Source organism: Calonectris borealis, chromosome 14 (genome assembly GCF_964195595.1).
Source record: "Calonectris borealis chromosome 14, bCalBor7.hap1.2, whole genome shotgun sequence".
NCBI classification, from domain to species: Eukaryota; Metazoa; Chordata; class Aves; order Procellariiformes; family Procellariidae; genus Calonectris; species Calonectris borealis.
This window is the reverse complement of record NC_134325.1, coordinates 13,650,087-13,669,134: the sequence shown is the minus strand read 5'-3', so window position 1 is coordinate 13,669,134 and position 19,048 is coordinate 13,650,087. Positions and strand designations below refer to the sequence as shown.

General features: G+C 45.2%; 1 protein-coding gene across 1 annotated transcript in view; it reads right to left on the bottom strand.

The window, feature by feature from the left end:
• MPPED2 (metallophosphoesterase domain containing 2) overlaps positions 1–17,763 on the bottom strand; it is a 106,785-nt gene extending 89,022 nt beyond the window's left edge. The window contains exons 1-2 of the mRNA XM_075162785.1: positions 17,688–17,763; positions 13,708–13,951 (exon numbers count right to left, since the gene is read on the bottom strand). Coding sequence (XP_075018886.1) covers positions 13,708–13,835 — 128 coding nt within the window. The 5' untranslated portion in view covers positions 13,836–13,951; positions 17,688–17,763. The remainder of the gene's footprint in view (positions 1–13,707; positions 13,952–17,687) is intronic.
• Positions 17,764–19,048: the final 1,285 nt, after the last annotated feature.

Here is a 19,048-nt window from a genome sequence, read left to right as displayed (position 1 = left end):
TGTGTATTTACAATGCAGAATCCAGACCTATTTAAATTGCACATGTGGGCTGGTGTCCCCCCATGCCATCACAAAGTCAGATTCTCACAGTGGGGGAAATACCTACTAAAACGTCTCAATTTACCTTCAAGTCTTTTTTGTAATTACCCATACCACCTTTACTAATTACCAAAAGATACATGGGGGTTAATGAATAAGGTTTCTTTTTTCTTTGTACAGTCGAACTCCTAAATTGATTAAGCTGCCACAGGTCACTGGCAGCTGTACCACACATTGCAGAAGACATGTCCAAAATACAGTCATAAGGCTCCTCAGAGAAAACAGAAGTGTAGCTGTGCAATGGATCAGAAGACTTTATTTCAAAAACACAGGCAGCAGCAGCATGAATAAGACAGATAGAAAACGTTTTTTGCTACGCCCTGTGTAGTCATTGCTCTAATACTATACCCACCTGTTTTTAAAAGCCCCTTCAGTTATGAGATCTGCAAGAACCACTGAACCAACACCACTAAAATCTCAAGTTGCAACTAACGCAGTAGCCACACCACCTCCTAGAACGAGGAGATCCCGTGGTACGACCGCCGCAAATTGGCAATGGGTGAAACACGTAATGTTCACGGAGAACAGACCCCAACTCCGTCACGCTCCAACACAGGTAGTCACATGTGTAGTCATGTGTATAGTAACGAACCCTTCTACAGTACTGGACCAAAAATGACTGCAAAAGTTAGAAACATTTAAAAACATTTGTTTAACTGCTGCCTAACGTATCTTTGGCATGCGAGTGCTCGGAGCACTGCTGCTAACAAGCGTCACCGCCCACTCCGAGCCAGGGTATTGACCCATGTTTGGCAAGGAATTAAATAAGGAGAGCCTAGGTTTTACTCTCTCTTCCATACTTCTCCCAGATACAGCCACCCATATGCCATGGTTCTTGACTATCACTGTTTGAAGTCAAAATGTTCAAGAAAACTAGAGCTGATTTTCATTTAGAGTAATATACTGACGTGCAAACTACGGCAGTTCAGGAAGCGTTTCCATGCGCCATTCAGCTGTTCCTTCTGCAGGATAACAGCCTTCGGGAGGGTGCTAAAGTCAGAACGCTGGGGATGGCAACTCCAGCAGCCATCCCTTGTAGCTGGTACATAATATACTTAAGTTATAGCATCAGCAAGTCAATGGTTTAACTCTTAGTTCTCTGCCTTTTTCTGCTTGGAAAATAGAGAGGGAAAAAAATCCATAAATCTTTGAACATACTTGTCAGCACTGTTCATGCCCTACGAATGCACAATATACTGTTTAAGATTAGATCACTCGGGGGATAGATAGCAGGATACCTGATTTTTCATTTAGAGCTCATTGTCTAATCTGACCCTAAACAAACAGAAATTCTACCCCGACAGCTGTTTAGTGCCTTAAAAAAACCACAAAGGACTCTGCTTTAGTTCCAAAGGACTCTGCTTCAGTTCCTATAAAGACGTTCACGCAACAAAGACCACCACGGCAACTGGTGTTCTCTGAAGAAACTCTAGTTTGAATGGCGGCAGAGACTAATCTGCCCTCCCGGTGCCACGTGAAGTCCCTACCGGTAAGAGACGACAGTCATTTGTGGGGAACTTATGAGGGAAGCTCTAGCAGTAACTACAATAGCTCTGTGTGCATACGTGGAGAAAGAGGATTTGTTCCCAGTGCACTGTCTGACACCGCTCACAAGCACGCTAAGCCCAACAGAAGAAAAATTGTAAAGGGGAAAAAAAAAAGTGTGCCTTTAAAGCCGCCGGGCTCTGGGCACAGCACTGGAAGGTTCAAATGACCTTGCCCGCTACGTGAACGTGCAACCTCTTGGTCAGCATTGCCAGATTCCCCTGTGAACAACTACAAGGCTGAAGTCAGGAAGCTCAAAATCTAAAAAAGCTTTTGTTAGGAAAATAATAAACCACGTACAAACCTGAAAGAAACTCCGATCCTACTGCTGCAGCAGTAATGTGCCATATATTCCTGCTACACTTCATGCTAGAGCAAGATTGCCTTTAAACATATATGCAGACAGTAAAATCGTAACAAATGAAATACAGCTGCAGGTGCAAGGTGTGCTAAGAACTATACTTTAGGCCAACATCTTAACTCTGGTTATTTCTGGGTATTTGACATCATTTACCCATTTCTCATCTTCCATTTATTCTGTATTAGTCACCTCCAGTACATTCCTCTTGCATTTTATTGGACAAGTGTCTGGACCCTAAAGAAATTGCATTGCCTCGTTATAAATACATATCCAGAAAATTGCTACTTCTTGTACCAAATCATCTATAGATCCCCATTTAATTTGAACTAATTAATCAAAAAAAAAAACCTCTACCAACTTCCTGACTCTATGTGTTTCAGTTTACACCTTTTAACTCTGCACTGAATAAAATGATTCATAAAAGGTCTTTCTCGTTCTGTAGAATGACGTCTTAAAAACTTTCTAAGAGAAATACTGACTGAAAACAGTGATTCCTGCATATCACAGTATTAAATAATGGTATGAACAGACTATCAAGGAAGCCAGGTGATCCACAGTTAATTTCCAACTTAAATTAATATTCCTCTTGACAATCTAGACTGAATGCAAGGATTCTTCTCAGGAAAATATGCTCTGTATTAATGATATCTAAAATGAATGAACCTGAAAACAAAACAAAATCCCCCTAAACACAGACCCTTTAAATTCCTTGAAACCAGTACCAGGATTTCCCTTCTCCTCTGGCTCAGAGAAAATGAACGCTCTACTCCACTTACATACATATTAAAAACCTGTTTTCTCGAAGCCATAGAATTTACGGTAATAGATAACTAACAACAAATGATGAAAACTCCAAGAGTTAAAGGTCTTCATTTTGTTGCCACGACGAGGTATCAGGTTCCGAGAGGAACAGTATGTGTGATCCTTCCACTAACACAGCGGCACTCGCACACAGCAGCAATGCAAAGCAGCCGAACAGAACACGGCCACAGTGCAAGAAAAAAAAATCATGTACCACCCCTAGAAGATTATCATCATCATTTTAATTCTCAGGGGGTGTCTGAAACTCGTGTTACGGTATTTGATCTGTGCAGCCTCGTTATACTGACAACATCTCTAGCAGAAAAACTGTCTTAAGAACTTTGTGCAAACAATTAAAACACCCTCCAAAAGATCTAACAAGTTGCAATATGAGTCATAACTCTCCTTCGGTAATGCAAAGAGGGTGTCCTAAGTGGAAACTTTCAAGGTATAGAATAATAACGATGGCAGAACAAAATGTGTTCTAGTAAATACGCCTTCCTTTCAAAGCTGCAAACATCACTGTTTAACAAACAAAAGATGATGGAAAATCAAACTAATGTCAAGAAAGATATAATCAAAATGAAAACAATTTATTTTAAAAACTTTCAAGTAATTTCAAAGATTACACCTGAGTTCCATGTAATTTTTCTATGTATAATTATGTATGTATTTAGTTTTAATTTATTCACTCCTTTCCACCAGGAAGAGAAGTGAATGCCTGGCTGACTTGCAATTTACAAAACAAACAAACTATAAAGATGAAATTTCCCTCTTCTTTAATATCTGTTAATTATCATAATCTTATATGTATATTGTTAACAACCAGAGAAAAGAAGTCCCTGTAAGGATCATAGCTTAAAATTGAGGGAGCCACTTAATCTGGCATCTCTAAGTGACTGGTCCTGTCCCACTGGAAGCAATACATGTGTCACTAATCACTGCATTTAACAAGTATAGGACAAGGCTCCCATTTATTAAATATGCTGGACCACACGAAATTTTAATTCTGAACAATTATTTTCCCCAAAACTACTACTTCACCATTCACAACATAATCCTTTGGTAATTCTCACTGCTTGCCAAAAGTGAATGTGCTTTAAGAAACGAAGAAGCCTAGAGTAATTAAAAAGTAATGACTTTTTTCTTTGTGCTCCCTAAATAAAAGGAGCATGAGGGAAGATATACTGGACTAGCACCTTTTCCTTCCCATAAACTGATACAACAGCTAAACATTTAGGAGTAATGTGCTGACCCTGATGCTCCCAGTCACTACGCTCAATTCCTTATACCACAGAAATTGTAAACGTGGTGAACAGCAAGTTTCTGGCTTACAAATACATCAGATGAAGTCCCTCCATCATCCTCCTTTCCCCTTCCCTCCCCCATGCTCTCTCCATCTGCTGCCCTCCTGGGAAAGGAGCGCTACACTTAATGGCCGTGTGCTTTTAAGTCTAATGTGCTGGATATAAGTTAATGCCCAGTACGGTAAGGGGGGACTCTGCTGCGAGGAAGCCTCCAGCGCTGTGTTTCTCCTCGCCAACACCCAGTGGAACCTCCGCAGCCCTAACGTCAAGCACCACGCAAGGAAGCGAGGGTCTGGGAACACGAAATCCACCACCTGTGGCAAAACCAAATCTTTCAAGACACCACACGGCACAATCATTTAAATAATCTTTTGGTAAAAACAGGAGAGAGTTGGGATTTTCTTATTTGTCTCTCCCCTCAACAAAATGACTTAAATTTAGAAAAGAGGCCCATTATAAAATGGGGCGTATAAATGGGGCGAGCATTTCCCTGTCATTGGAGAGTACGCAGGTGAACTCTGTTGACGGCATTCTGATCTACAGGACGAGAGAAAGAAATAACATGGGCTTGATCCACCCGAGTCAGAAGAGGATGACCGTATCTGGGGATTACGGGTCGACTTGCTCTCCAGCCATCTTCTCTGCCCCCACCCTGAAAGCTTCAGCAGCAGGGTGCAGCACCAACGCTCATCCACAGCATTTCGTTTCAGCCAACCTTCATGCAGCAGATCCTGCAGGACACGTACAGCTGATCTGCCGGGAGAAACCTCCAGGTTTATGGAGGTTAAGACCAAGCTTCATGGCCAACTCTTCAGGAGAGAAATAAAATGACTGCAACTCCAGGTACCTCAAGTTTATTGTTTGGAATCCAGACTTGCGGTTTTCTGCTCTAACCACTTAGTACTGCTCCGGGCACGTTACCGGCTACTGTACATGTCACTGGGTACAAGATTATCATATGCTGCCTTCTTGTTTGAAAAAGGCATCAAAATAAAAATCACTAAATGAAGTCTAGTATCATTTACTACAGGATAGAACTGGTTTGACGTCAGTGTTTTAAACGCATACATGTTTTGGCCACAGCTTCCTCATTTTATAACTAAAAACAACCACACACAGTATCACAAAACTTGTCCTCTGCAATATAAGACCTAAAAATTGCAATCTTAATGGCCCACATCAAAACTGAAAGTAAATGGGCAAGACCTGAATTTCCAAATCACATCAAACAACAAGCTCTTTGTATCTTCTGAAATACCTTCCATGAAACACATGCAGGTATATATGCAGACACGCTTACCTCCTTCCTCTATTTTGCACTGCTCTGCATGCACGCGTTGCGGAAAAGGCCAGAAACCAGCATCAGGCCTTCTGCAAGCACAATCAGTCACGATTAAGTCCATGAAACTACAACTGCATGTGCCAAGTATGATTCAAACCACTGGAAACAAGAAGCCATTGCTTCAGGGACCAAAACTCAACAACTCACTGGAATCCTCTCTACGGACTTGGAAAAACCTGGCCTGAATTAAGAGGTGAAGGATTTTACCCTGCGAGACTGGGGGGACGTCCCACCCAGCACCGGCACTCCGCTCCCTCTGCTACGTGGGGCAACGCAGGCAGCCCCGACGCCAAACTCTACTGTATCTTCAGAGAAGTAACTTGACAAGCTCACTGTTAAGAGATGCATGTTTTAAAGAAATCTCCCTGCCTCACGATATTTCTGCTGTGCCTAAGCATGTTTATTTTCTGAAGGCATGCCAGGATGTTTTACAGAATTCAAAACCAAAACTCTTCAAAAGTGTTCTTCTGGGAAGGAGACACGCTGGCTCTCCATTTCTGAATTTTGCCGTAGATACCCACGCTAGGCAACTGACTCGGAATAAGCCACCTCTGGTAGCTCAAGATCAGAAATGTAAACTCAAAAAGTTACCGTGCAACATTCAGTACAAAAATCGATGTTTATCACCAACACTTGATCACTTCTGAAATAGTCCTGCATCAAACATAAGTAAGCTGCATATAGTAATTTAACATGTAACACAGACGTCTAAATCCACATTGTTTAGAGGGCTTTCCTTTTGCTTATTTGTCCAACAAGATATTCAAACAAGGACTTGTAAAATAAAGTAACAAGATGTGTGGTAGGTAGGTGCAGCACTTTCCCCGGGCTTGGAATAGCCGTGCGTCCCAGGGAACACGCTCTCCCACCACTGCTGGCAGGGACCACCTGCCTCATTCCGCCCCTAGGAGAAAACCATGAGCCAAAACTCTACGATGGGATTTGCAGTGTGGGGCCTGCAAATTTTGTAAAGTATTAACTGCCCGTTTGGAAATCTATGCTCTAGAAGTTGTTTCACAGGATAGATTATACTCTCGCCCTTCAAGCATTAAATAAAAGCAAGAATCTGCTGCTTCCACAACAACATCCCTACTGCCCTGATACTTAGAGAAACTACAAGCTTCCAGTGACAGTACAACATCCTGATTGTAATGTATATCCATCTTTTTTGTCTAACTATTCGTAGCAAAGAACTGCCTTGGTGAGCAGCCTCCCTCCAGCACAAGGCACTGCGGTAGGGACGACGGCTGCAGAAAGCATTCCTGGTCAGATCCCATCACCCACCTCCCATAAGGTAAGAACACGCTGCATGTTGTACAGAGACACGAAACCGTAAGTCGACTGATGCTCAGGATGACTGACCACTAAGTGAACTACATAGGTACTACTGTAACGTACAATCAGATCACGTAATGAAAATTTCCATGTATAGCGCTCAGCGACTGAAATGGGGCCTTACAATTAAGGTACTTGTTACCTGAGGCTTCTTTACATGATAAATACAGCATAAAAGAACACGAACATACATGTGCATAAAACCCAATCAATTTTCTTCCTCCCTCTCAGGGTTTACCACCGGGGCTAGACTGACTCCACACGGCGTGGTTTAACAGCACGATGTCGTCAATGAAGAAGTAAGGTGAAGGAACGTCCGCCTCCTCCCGCCCTGGCCGCTGGCTGCTCCATAGGCTCACTGCCCTCCCACCCTGCTGCCCACCCCGGACCCCGCTACCGGGGAGGCTGCACCAAGAGAGAGATCACCGAAAGCAGCTCATTGGAAAAAAACCAAAAACCCCCGCGCTGAACGGACATTTTTAACCCAGACCACTTCAGCGGTGTGATCCATACAGCAGCCTCACGAGAGGCTCTGCTGGGGAACCAGCAGCTGGTGCAGCGCCGAGGTCTGTGCGTCAAGAACTTCCCCCCTTCCAGCCCCGCAGGTAACCTACGGGCACAGCTCTTCACGTCCAGACACCGGCGGGAACTGCACGAGGCCGACACCTCAGACTGCGGGGCGGACCGATTGATTCTGGTAGGTATGGAGACAGCCCTGGCAACCCACTAGCACTAGAGGTGGTAAAGGGTTTTATCACCAGTTTGAACCAGACCTGGCTTCCATCTTAGGACAGGGCAATCTGGAAATACAGTAACTGATAAGGTGATGGTGAGAAAAAATTATTTTAAACCTGTCCTACATTTATAATAATATTGGGACTTTTACAGCATCAGTCTTCCAGGGATGTCAGAGCATTTTTTTAAAGGTAGGTTGGTATTATTCCTTTTTACAATGACAAAAAGAGAGGTTAGAAACTTAATCAATTTTTCAAGCGAGTTTAGCATATTATGAATACCCTGCATAAACACAGGAGGCCTAAATTTGAGTTTAATTACAAAACTGCAGTCCCTGAGCCTTGTATCACCACAGCATGAACACTTCACTTTCAGCATGCTCCACTCAAGCACCTCAAAAGGCTTTAAATGTGTTTCCTCATGAAAAAGTTTTTATTCTTATTTTGCACGTAAAATTTAAGTTTAGAACTTATTTTGTGCTTAGATTTTGCAAAATCAGTAACTTAAAATCGTTAAGATCAGTAGAAATCTTCCATTATTTAAACTCACAGACATAGGCACACGCTCTAAAACAGTTTCCTTAATGACAGTTAAAATTAGCATCTTTGCAACTTGGCGTCCATTGTTCTATTGCAGGAGAATCGGAAGGCGCAAGCAGTCAATGGCTCTCTTCTCGAGCGGGGACTGTTCATTTTGGGACAGCTGTAAGGATTCTCACCTGCAGCTGCCGGCTCCCCGCCTCGCGGCCGGATCCCCACGCCGCGGCTCCGGGGCAGCTGCTGAAGGGCTGCTGCTGTCGGCTTAGAACAGGTTTGTTTTACTTAACTCACTGGGTTGGAAACTGCTGCGTTTCGGTAGCCACCCATGCCACTGAGGGACCAGCCAGACTAAAACTGCACACAGGTAAGCTGGCTGACTGAGAGCCGTGACCCCAGTAAAAATCCCTGCGTCCAAAAGTAAGGCTCAAGTTTTAATTACTCGTTCAATGTGCTCACGTTTTCATGATTAAAGCTTGAATGTAACTTGCTTGTTTCAGGGAGTACTGGTTTTTTCGATTTATTTAGAAAAATTAGTGAAAAGAAACTTAGGTGGTCTTGAGCTACGTACGCTGTTGTAAGAAGTGTTATTAATGGACGGAGCAACAATTTCCACCAAAACTATGATCCTCTATCACATCACTATCAACTGAAATACCCTGCCCAGTCACACTAGGAACAGCTAACTAGCTTAAGACCGAAGCTCTGTATTCTCTCAACCAATATTATTACATGTATGAACTCCACTATTCTGTAAATGTCAAATGAGTCCATATTCTACTAATGCCAACTCTTTCCCCCACCCCCTAAATATCACACACCTTAAATGAGACAGCAGTTGAGAATATTACAAATCAAATGCATGATTTCCCACTAATCTCAGTGGGAGTTTATAAAACCCATTAAATGCAGGACGCTTTCCCCAAGAAAAAAAAATAGGCAAGATCCTATTTCTCAAGGTTAGTAGTCTAATAATATCCCTGGGTTTTGATAATTTAAGGCTTCATCACAGTTGAAAGTTTTTTCTTCTATGATTATACAGCTGTATTTTTATATTACTATTATTATATACACACATTTACACACATTCATACATTTAAATGCTTTATTCAACTATACATATGTAGTTCCACTAATATAAAACTCTGTTTATACTCTTTGTTTTAAGATAAGATTATTCACATGGGGAATTACTCCAGTACAGAAAAGGCAGTAAAATTATATAGTTACAGTTTGTTCAATGTATCTCCAGGTATGCAGAAACTCATTTAGAAGACTTCTGCTCTGGCACAGAAACCTCTCTCTTTCTTACTCCCCTACTACTGAATTTAAACCATACGAGAGTTTTAATGTGTACACCAAGTATCCTAAAAACAAGCCACCAAGCCATTCTGGTGAGACGGGAGGAAAGCTAACGAACTCCTCGAGAAGGCTCAGCCTGCCGTGGCTCGGGCTGCAGCTACTTCATCTCCACGAAACTCCCTCATCCTCACCAGCTGGGCCTGTCAAAATGGGCATTTTCCATGACAGATACACAAAGATTATTTCACTCTCCCCTTTTTACCCCCCTGAAAGTAAACAGGGTGTCGTACCCAAACAGGGAGATTTTTCCCTCTGGTCAAAACCTAAGTAAATAATTTTGGATTTGTCCCATTTTCTTCTTAGGTCCTTTCTATTGGTCAGAGGAAAAAAATGGGTGAAGCAGGAAGGTTCCACAAAACTGAGCCTTAGTAATTCCTGTTAAAATAAAATGGTTTAAAGACCCAGTGTGGTGGCTGCTGTAAAGCTGCAGAGTTAAAAGACGACCAAAAAAAAAAAAAGCCTTACAAAAAAAGAGAGAACACCCTAAGCAAATGACGAATATACCCGATGAATTCAATTATCTTCTACATTTAGTCATTTTTACTTTTTTCCTAATGTTTGCTTACGATAGTAGGCATTTTCTCTACCCTCTCTACTCTGAGGCTGTGGATTCAGAGGAATCCTTCTGCAGCTTGAAGCACATCTGCCCGGGCTGCCAGCTCCTCGCGTGTGCCCATCCTGTCCCCAGCCTGCGTCCTACTGCTGCTCGCTGGCATCCCTGGCACCACTGACCACAGCCTCACACAGAACATGCCAAGGGTCTAAACAGGCTTACCAGCTTTTTTTTTTTCCCCCTTAAAAAAAACACCTTCTAATACTTGGCAGCACTACACCGAAGGAAAGAAGCATTCACCTCTAAGTCACAATTCCTGACAAAAAATGGGAAAGTACAAAGACTTTCAGAATAATAATCATCATTAAGAAGCAAAGGCAGGCACATTATAATTGTTATTATTTTGCAGCTGCCCTTTAAAGCAGGGAACTAAGGTGATGCAGTTAATTAAAACTAACTGAAAGTAAACATGAGTTGTACAGAGCATTCAAATACAAACATTTTATAACATCTTCAGAAAATAAGTGAAACCTGTGGATGGGAGCATTGCTTCAAGATGACAAAATATTTAACATGATATCCCTTTATCCAAAATAATTGTGCAGTAAAAATTGTCTTTAGAACACCTGTTCAAACATTAATTAGTAGAGAAATAAAATACAAAGACTGGACAAACTGATTCAGAAGTCGTACTATACCAGAGCCTAAGGAACTGACAAAACTGCTGTCACAGCCCGCCCAAGCAAAGGGAGCCTTAATACGCCGTTATTTACCCGACAGGACTCTTAAACGGATTCGTAAGAAGTGCTGCTGTAAAAATACGTATAAAGATGATAAAAGAGAACTGTATCCCTGCCGATAGAACTACATGACACTGTCACGTGAAAGGCACAAAATGAAAGCGGGAGAAAAAGCGCAGGACACGTGTCCCACGGAACAGGCAGCGTAACGCCAGCAGTGCCTTAACCACCAGGTTTGCGCGGGCGATACTCCACAGACTCTCCATTTACTCCGTGTGAGAGTCAAGCCCAAAGGATACTGGAAACAGAAATGGCTCGGTATACGCAAAGAATCCAGTTCTCACCTTTGCACGTGAAGATGCATACCCATAAAGAAATTACTTTCAAAAAAATTATTTCCTTTAGGAAAGAACATTGTCCTTAAGCTGCACCCAGCACTGATTTATGGTATGCAGCAGGGCCCCGTAGCAATATATTGCCCTGCTATTCACATACATGTCATAACGCTCAGTTCCTGTGTTGCTTGACTCATTTTTCATCATCCCATGATTTTTTGAATAAATTTTTCACTAGAGAAGAATAAAACCTCCTCAAACTCCCTCTTAAAAAAAAAAAAATGCATGCATTACTTTAAGATAGCAAAAAAGAAAAGCAGACTGCAAAACCAAATCAAATCACACAATCCTGGCAGCTGCAGCAACGTGGCACCAGCAAAGATACAACAATGTAAACAGATCACGGTTTCTTTACTACTGCTTTTACCAATCTTCTGTTCGGGTTTCTTGCTTGATGACATCCTCTTTCAGAAGTGTGCACGATTCCGTTACAAAACATTGGGAAGACAAATAAGGACCCCCTCTGAAGCTACCACACGCTCTAGTCTCTCCTCCCCAGAAATAACTCTACGGTTCCTACCATCGCACAAACCCACAGCCACAGTCGTATTTTCACTTCCTGGCTTTCCTCTACCCACAACTCTAGACACCTGGTAGGATCCTGTCATTTTTTTCTTCAACAGGTTTTCTAAACCCCATCATTTGCTATCCAGACCTACACCTGAACTCGCCTCCTGCACTCCAACGTTGTTTTCTCTGCTTCCATTGTAAATCTGAGACTAACTCCCTCCCAGTTTTTCTAAATTTTGACCTCCCTTTTAGTATGCCACACCCTTCCTTGAAACCAAATTATTTTAAGAAAGCTGCCGTATTTCAGTTAAAAATCCCTTAAAATACTGTCACTATATTGCACTTTATAGTTTCAGTATTTATTTCAATTATACAATTTCTCCAAACAAGTTAAATATCTTCTAAGACATGTCAAGTCGATATCATTTAAGAGATACACAAATTATTAGGGAAGTAGCTGTATAAATGTTTGTGAGTTTTTGAAACAAAGCATGAGTAATTTTTACGATGTTGAGCGCCACACTGAGTTGGTCCTAAAATCAGTCCCCACTGAAATCAATGTCAATAAGAAGGGGTTTTTAAAACTGCTTTCTAAATTTCTTTTGTTTGTTCTGAATTCATTCTCTACATAGGATTTGTACTTAATGTCAGAAGTGCAGTCTGGAGTGCAAAACGTGCAATGGAAATTTGCTGACAAAAGGTCTGACAAGTGACTCAAGAAATGGAAATATTTCTAAAAGAAGAGTTACATCATCACTGTAGTAATAAATCAAATGTAATTCATGAAAACTTTTTCCACCTTGAAAAGTCACATGCATGACAGACACTCCTCAGCATCCTTCCAGAGGTTGCCTTTAGGAAGATTGTAACCACATGAAATCCTATTAGAAGGTGCTGAACTCCCACATTGTGACTCTTCCGGCAGCTTCTACATAACAAAAATGCAATGAAGTACCATACAACTTTTCCCCCCCTTATTATGCAAAATCCTTATCAAATTCAATAGTGTGACATCGCTCAAAATCCTGACTAACAATGGCACCCAGGAGGTCAAGGGATGTCGTCTTTGTTTTAGTTTCACGTGCTTTTCAGTCTATTAATGTTAAAAGAAAAAGAACCTTCACAGAAATAACCGATAAAGATCAAACCTAACTACACAATGGGAAGGAAATTCAGAGTTCAGGCTGGTACTTAGCTCTCCGGGCAAACCATTGTGCCTAGGGACCCTGCAGCAGAATGATCCCGCGGGTCACCCGCTGCCCAGGAATGACAAGGTGAGGCAAGGAGCCCTCAGCTCCCCACTTGCCCCGCCTTTGGGGGTGTAAGTCGGGGCCAGGGACGTGGTTTTAACGCCGTATTTGTATTTCTCGGGAGGAACTGCCGGGCAGCTCCCGACTCCTTTGTGCGGCGGGTTGCGAGTGGAATGCAGCATGCGGCACACGTTCCACTCGCAACCAGGAGGACAAAGGATTCAGTGAGCAGGGGGGACAATTAGTCCCAATTAGGCCTATTTCGCAGCTGAGTGTAAGGGCTGGGGGAAGGGAGCTTAAATTTTAAAGCAATGGGTCCCTCAGGCGAGTTAAAGTGAAATTAGTGAAGTGGCAAGTTTCAGAAAAGGCACCGAGCAGCCACCGCCGGGGCGAGCTTCGTGAGGGCACGAGCTTCGTGAGGGGCGAGCTTCGTGAGGGCACGAGCTTCGTGAGGGCACGAGCTTCGTGAGGGCACGAGCTTCGTGAGGGCACGAGCTTCGTGAGGGGCGAGCTTCGTGAGGGCACGAGCTTCGTGAGGGCACGAGCTTCGTGAGGGCACGAGCTTCGTGAGGCGGCACGAGCCACGCAGGAGGCTTCGTGAGGGGCGAGCTTCGTGAGGCAGCACGAGCCACGCAGGAGGCGACGGAGCCGCCTCCCTCCATGTTACGCCAGGCAAGAGGTGCGATAACCGTTCTGCCGATTAGCTAATGTGACGCACCCATTTTTCCAGTTTTCAACCCACTCCCTCAGCAGCAGTTCCCAGTTGCCACGTGCACGCAGACAGACAGACAGACAGGCAGACAGGCACGCACAGAGGCAACGTCAGGAATACTCACATATGCACGTGCGGAGGCTGGAACCTGCTCTGATTTATGTTGTAGTGTGTAAAAGCCTGCGTTGGGTTGGAGCTGTATTCATCCACCGTTATGGTAACTTTGCCTTGTGAAGGAATTCCATGAGCCATCCTTCCTCCTTATGGACATGAGCAGCTCACAACTTCCCAAGGCCAGGAGCGGGGTAGGGCATTGTGTTCCAGGCGGCTCCCGGCTCCAAGCAGCTCCTCATCAACCCCACGGACCTCTGCCAGGAGAGAAAGACAGCACACGCCGCTATAAACTCCAAGGAGATGTAAACAGACACAGACATATTGCTCTATCCTCTCCCGATTCCCATTCAAAGATCTTTTTCTGTATTTTTGATGTACCCATCACCCAACTCTCTAAGAATTCCTATTCACAATTTTTTTTTGTTACTTCATCATTTAACTCCATCATCATTAAATACATCCAAAGGATGAGTGCTTAAAATAAGGCTTTTTCTTCGGGGGGGGGGGGATCTGTGTTGAAAGCTCCAGTTAAATATGCCACATTTACTATTCTTTATTTATTTGTGCTAATTGCAGCCATGAAAATTAACAAGTGCACCAGTTTCCTGAAGGACAAACGGCTTTCCACAAATACACACACTTCCTTTCAAGGCCCTGTTTTAGCTTTACAAAATAAGTTACATCTGAGAGACTTATGAGAAGCTGATGCAAAGCAGAAAATTTTACAATTGCAGAGCAAAAGGTATACCCAAATACCTTTGAATCCAAGTATTTATCTGTCCAGAGAAAGGCTAGTATCTAGACAACATTAACAAAATGTCCATGTTATAGTGCACCAGCAATGAAACTGGTTTGGATTCATCACCAGTCAGTAATGATTTATCTGACAGATTTAAGTGCAATTTTATGCATAAATATTTCTGCACAAGATGAAAGAAATATGCTCTTCCCTCTTTATGCATCCCTATCTTTCACTTCTTCAAAGTGCTCTTAAACATATTTTGCATTAGGACTGGAAGCATTCTGTAACATGAGCGTAAGCCCAACAGCCAGAGACTTCCCAAACCTGATCTGTTGAGTTCCCTGCACAGAACCTGAGCTTCCATTTCTTCAGTCCATACACTGAGGATACCCCAGATGCCTTCCTTTCAGAGGGACTTTGTGAAAACTGATCAGCTGACGTTCGAAGAATACTTTCAAGATGAGCAACTCTTTAAAAGCCCTGGTTATGAGGCAGATGCTCCGCTGGGGCACGCTACCCTAGCTGCAAGGACTTAGTGAAATCGTGACACTTTGCGTCAGTTGATCCCCCTTCTAGTTGCTACACGCAACAGTGGATTTGTCGTATCTGGTGTGTAATCTACAGAAGTAAATCAGTGCTTACTGGGAAGACAAAGAGATAGGAAAGAGAAGAGAGTGACTTGAGCCCTGGGCATCAAACTAAGCAATATTTTTCCAGTGCGATATTCCTGGACTTCTCTTAGCTCCCAGATAGAAATGTGTTTGCCATGTGTAACGTTAAACATTTGGAATCTTTGATTTGTATTCAAAATATATTTTTAATACAAAGACTAATTTCCAGTTTGGCATGAAGCACGATAAAAATGCCCTGCAAATGGCAGATGGCCTGCTATAGGCCATTTATTTTACTATTTTACAACCTCAGGCCTATGTAGGCTTCCATATGTTAGTTGGGTTAAGACATTCTGCAGCCTTCATTCCAGTAATTGGGTTCTATCCTTCATCTTCTTTAGCTTTGCGGGGGGGGGGAAGATGATGAAACTAAACCATAAAGTTCCCATTTAAAAACTGAGTCACTAGTGAGAGAGTACATCTCCGTAACTAAGGTTATGGTCTGGTCTTTGCACTAATTCCCTCTCGTAAGAATAAGCACAGTAGTTTCAGGAGTAAAAATCAACAAGGTGAGCTTTGCTAAACCAAATCTTTGCTGTGTTAGATGCAACCTAAGACGCGTGCAACAACTGCTTACGAATCATAATGTAGTGGTTACCATACCAAGTTTGCAGCTGTTTCCTTAATTTCCCTTACAATTATATTTTAGTGTTATTTTGCATAACAGTAAAACACAACACCTGCTTCAAATTGCAGTCCTGTTCCAAGTACTGTAATTCTTTTGAGATACGAACTAGGAAGAGTGTGCAACACAGAGCGGCATAATTGCCCTGCACTGAAAAGTAAATACAAATGAAAACATCTTCCTGTTAGAGAAATGACTGTCATTAACAAGAATGCTAGCCATCAAAGCTCCCAGGAAAAAAACCTAGGTTTTTCTTTTACACAGCAAGAACTTTAGCGTCTGCATAAATTAAGAAGTAGTGTGAAAATTACATGTCTAATGTTATTTTTTCGCAATTAAAAGCTACAGTATAAAACAACACGTTAAACCAACAACAAAAATACGCGTGGGCTTTCAGAAAAGCTACATCACGCTGTTTTCAGTAATCTAGCATAAGAAAGGTCAGAACATTAAATTTACTATTATAGTTCACTCATGGAAAAAAATCCAATTTGTTCATGAGAGTGAATTATACATAAAGATAATAAGCATTTTTTACAAGGTTTATAACAATCCATGTTACAGAAAGAAATTACAACTAACTGGCATAAAACAAATGGTAAGAGGATACTTGAATAGCCGTATTAAATACTTTAAAGTTGACTTTCAGTAAGATTAGAAGTATATAAGATGCAATTGCTTCCCATTGTTCCAATCTTTAATCTTAAGAATAAATCTCTACACTTAAATTAAGCCAAAGCCGAACAAAGCATCCTTTTAAAATGAAATTCAACAACAAATGCCGGACTGGCAAAAAAGTAAAATTTGAAGCTGGCTTCTGTGTCAATTCTCTAATTTCCATTTAGTGCTCCATAGAGTACTACAGCTCACCTACCAGAAGTATCTAATTATTACCTTCTTTACTGTGAACTTCTCTGAAGAAAATACCAAAAAGGAGCTGAACACTTCAAAACTTTAAAAACATTTATTTTAGGCCCAAGATTAAAAAAAAAAAAGGCTACTTTCAATCAGTACCGTTCTTCTTTCTCCAACTGCAACCACTCTTTGAAGATTACATACAGGAGATGAGTACAAAAGAATAAAAGTTGCATTATTTTCCACATCTGTCAAGGAAAACAATGTGCGCTATCTTCCACGCCTTATGTGGCACTTCTAAGTAAGAATGACTATATTAAAAGCCTAAATGAAGATTTTTTTTTTTTTAGCATGTTGCGTTTTCCCAAACATAGCTGTTATCCTGGGAGCAACAACCCTTTTCCAGCGTGGGTTCGTACCGACAGCGAGACAGGAGATGCGCTATTGTATACATCTGCTCCGTTTTACAGGTACAAACCGGCACTTTTTCATAAAAGGGCTGACACAAACTTACGCGCAGATAATTTTAAATCAGTATACAACTGCAGTCAGTGGCAAAAAACTATCACAAAATACGCACAGGTAAGTAATTTTAAAACGCAACGTTACATTTCACGGAGAGCTACACACACCGGCTCTACGTCCGCACACGCACACACAGCCACGCGAAAAACGCATTTGCCCCGAATAAAATATTTACGCCTTCCTCATCTCAATTTCAGCGATTTGCCTTCTGGCTGCTCTCGCGTAGCAGAAGAACATTGTGAAAGGCAGGAGAGGGAAAGGGTTAATCCCGTGTCAACACCTTCTGTTGATGCATCCACTATCCCGACACCGTTACAGCAACACAACACGTTACACCCACCGGGGCCGCGGGCACGGGCCGCTGCAGCACCCCAACCCCGCCCCCCCCCCAAAGCCGGCGGCCCCCCCCCCCAGTTCATTGCCCCGGGGGTCCTTAGGCAGCTGCCCCACCAGCCCCCGCGACGCTGCGCTGCAGTTTGCGGGCAACTCCGGGCTCCAGCCTCCCCACCAACTCCCAGGCGGAGGCACCGGGAGGGCCGGACCCCCCCTCCCCCGCCGCCGACCCCCAGTACCTGGGCTCCCGGCCGCTCCCCACCTCCGCCCGCCGCCGGCTGCCGGGCCGCCCCGGCCGCGGCCCCGCGGGGCGCCGGGCTCGCCCCCCCGGTGATTGATGGCTCTGGGTGGCCAATGGCTCCGGCGCGGCCCCGTCCCGGCGTGTGCCGCAGCCCCCGCCCCGCGCCCCCTGCCCTGCCCTGCCCTGCCCCCCGGCCCCGGCTCGCCACCGCGGGGGCATTTCTGCCGTTCGCCGGCCGAACGTGCCCCGCCGCGCGAAGTTCACATCACCCCCCGCTGCCACAGAGCCGAAAGGACCTTTTTTTGGGGGGAGGATGCTCGGGGGCGGGATGCAATAAACTCCACCGCGAGCCGCGGGCGGGGGCCGGGGGGGATGCCCGCTGCTTTTTACCCCGGCAGTGCCACCCGCGCCGCCCCCGCTCCTCGCCCCCACCCCCGGAAGGTTCCCAAGTGCTTGCGGCCTCCGGGATCAGGGTTGCAAAGCGGGTTCTCCCGCCGGCGAAACGCAGAGGGGAAACTCCGCCGGGAACGGCAAAGCAACCCGCTTTCCCCTCCTTACTTTTGCCGCGTCCCCCCCACCCACCCACCCGCCCCCGGGTCCCCCCGCGCCGGGAGCCCCGTCGCCGTCCCCCGCCGGGCTGCTCGGCGCTGTGCCCGCCGGGGTTGCCGCCCGCCCGCTGGCCCCAGCCAGCACAATGCTCCCCGGCCTACCCTCCCGGCCCCGACCCCGAGCGCGGAGCCGGCACACCGCCTCCCGCCCCCCGGCCGCTTCTTCCAGCGCCGCAACCCCCCCCCTCGCTCCACCGCGGCCAAGGAGCAAGGCGGCGGCGGCGGAGGGCAGCGGGGGCACGGCCTGGGGAGGAGGGCAGGCGGGCTCGCTCAGCGCCCCTGAAAAAGCCGCCTCGGCTGCGGGGAAGCGCCGCTGCCGCCGCCGCACCGACCCGACCCGACCCAGCGGGCTCGGGGCGGTCACGCCGGGGGAGGAGGGAGAGCAGGCGGCCAGTTTTATCCTTATTGTTGTTTGCAGAAGGCTGGCCCCGGCGCCGCCGCCGGAGCTGCTGCCCGCCCCCCCCGCTCTCGCCCATGACACGGCACCTCTAACCCGCCGCTTTGTGCGCCGCTGCCCCCCGCCGGGCCCCCCCCGGCACGCAGACACCGACCGGGGCCGCTCACCTTCCCTCCGCCGGCTGCCGCTGCGGGCGGGTCGGGGATGCCTTCAGCGCGGGCAGCGGGGCCGCTCCATGGGGCGGCGGGGGCGCGGCCGGGGCAGAGCCTGCGCCCGACCCCGCGGCGGTGCCCGGCGGCGGCGGCCTGGGTCCGGGTCCGGGTGCGGGTGCGGGGCGGCGGCGAGGGCGGGCGC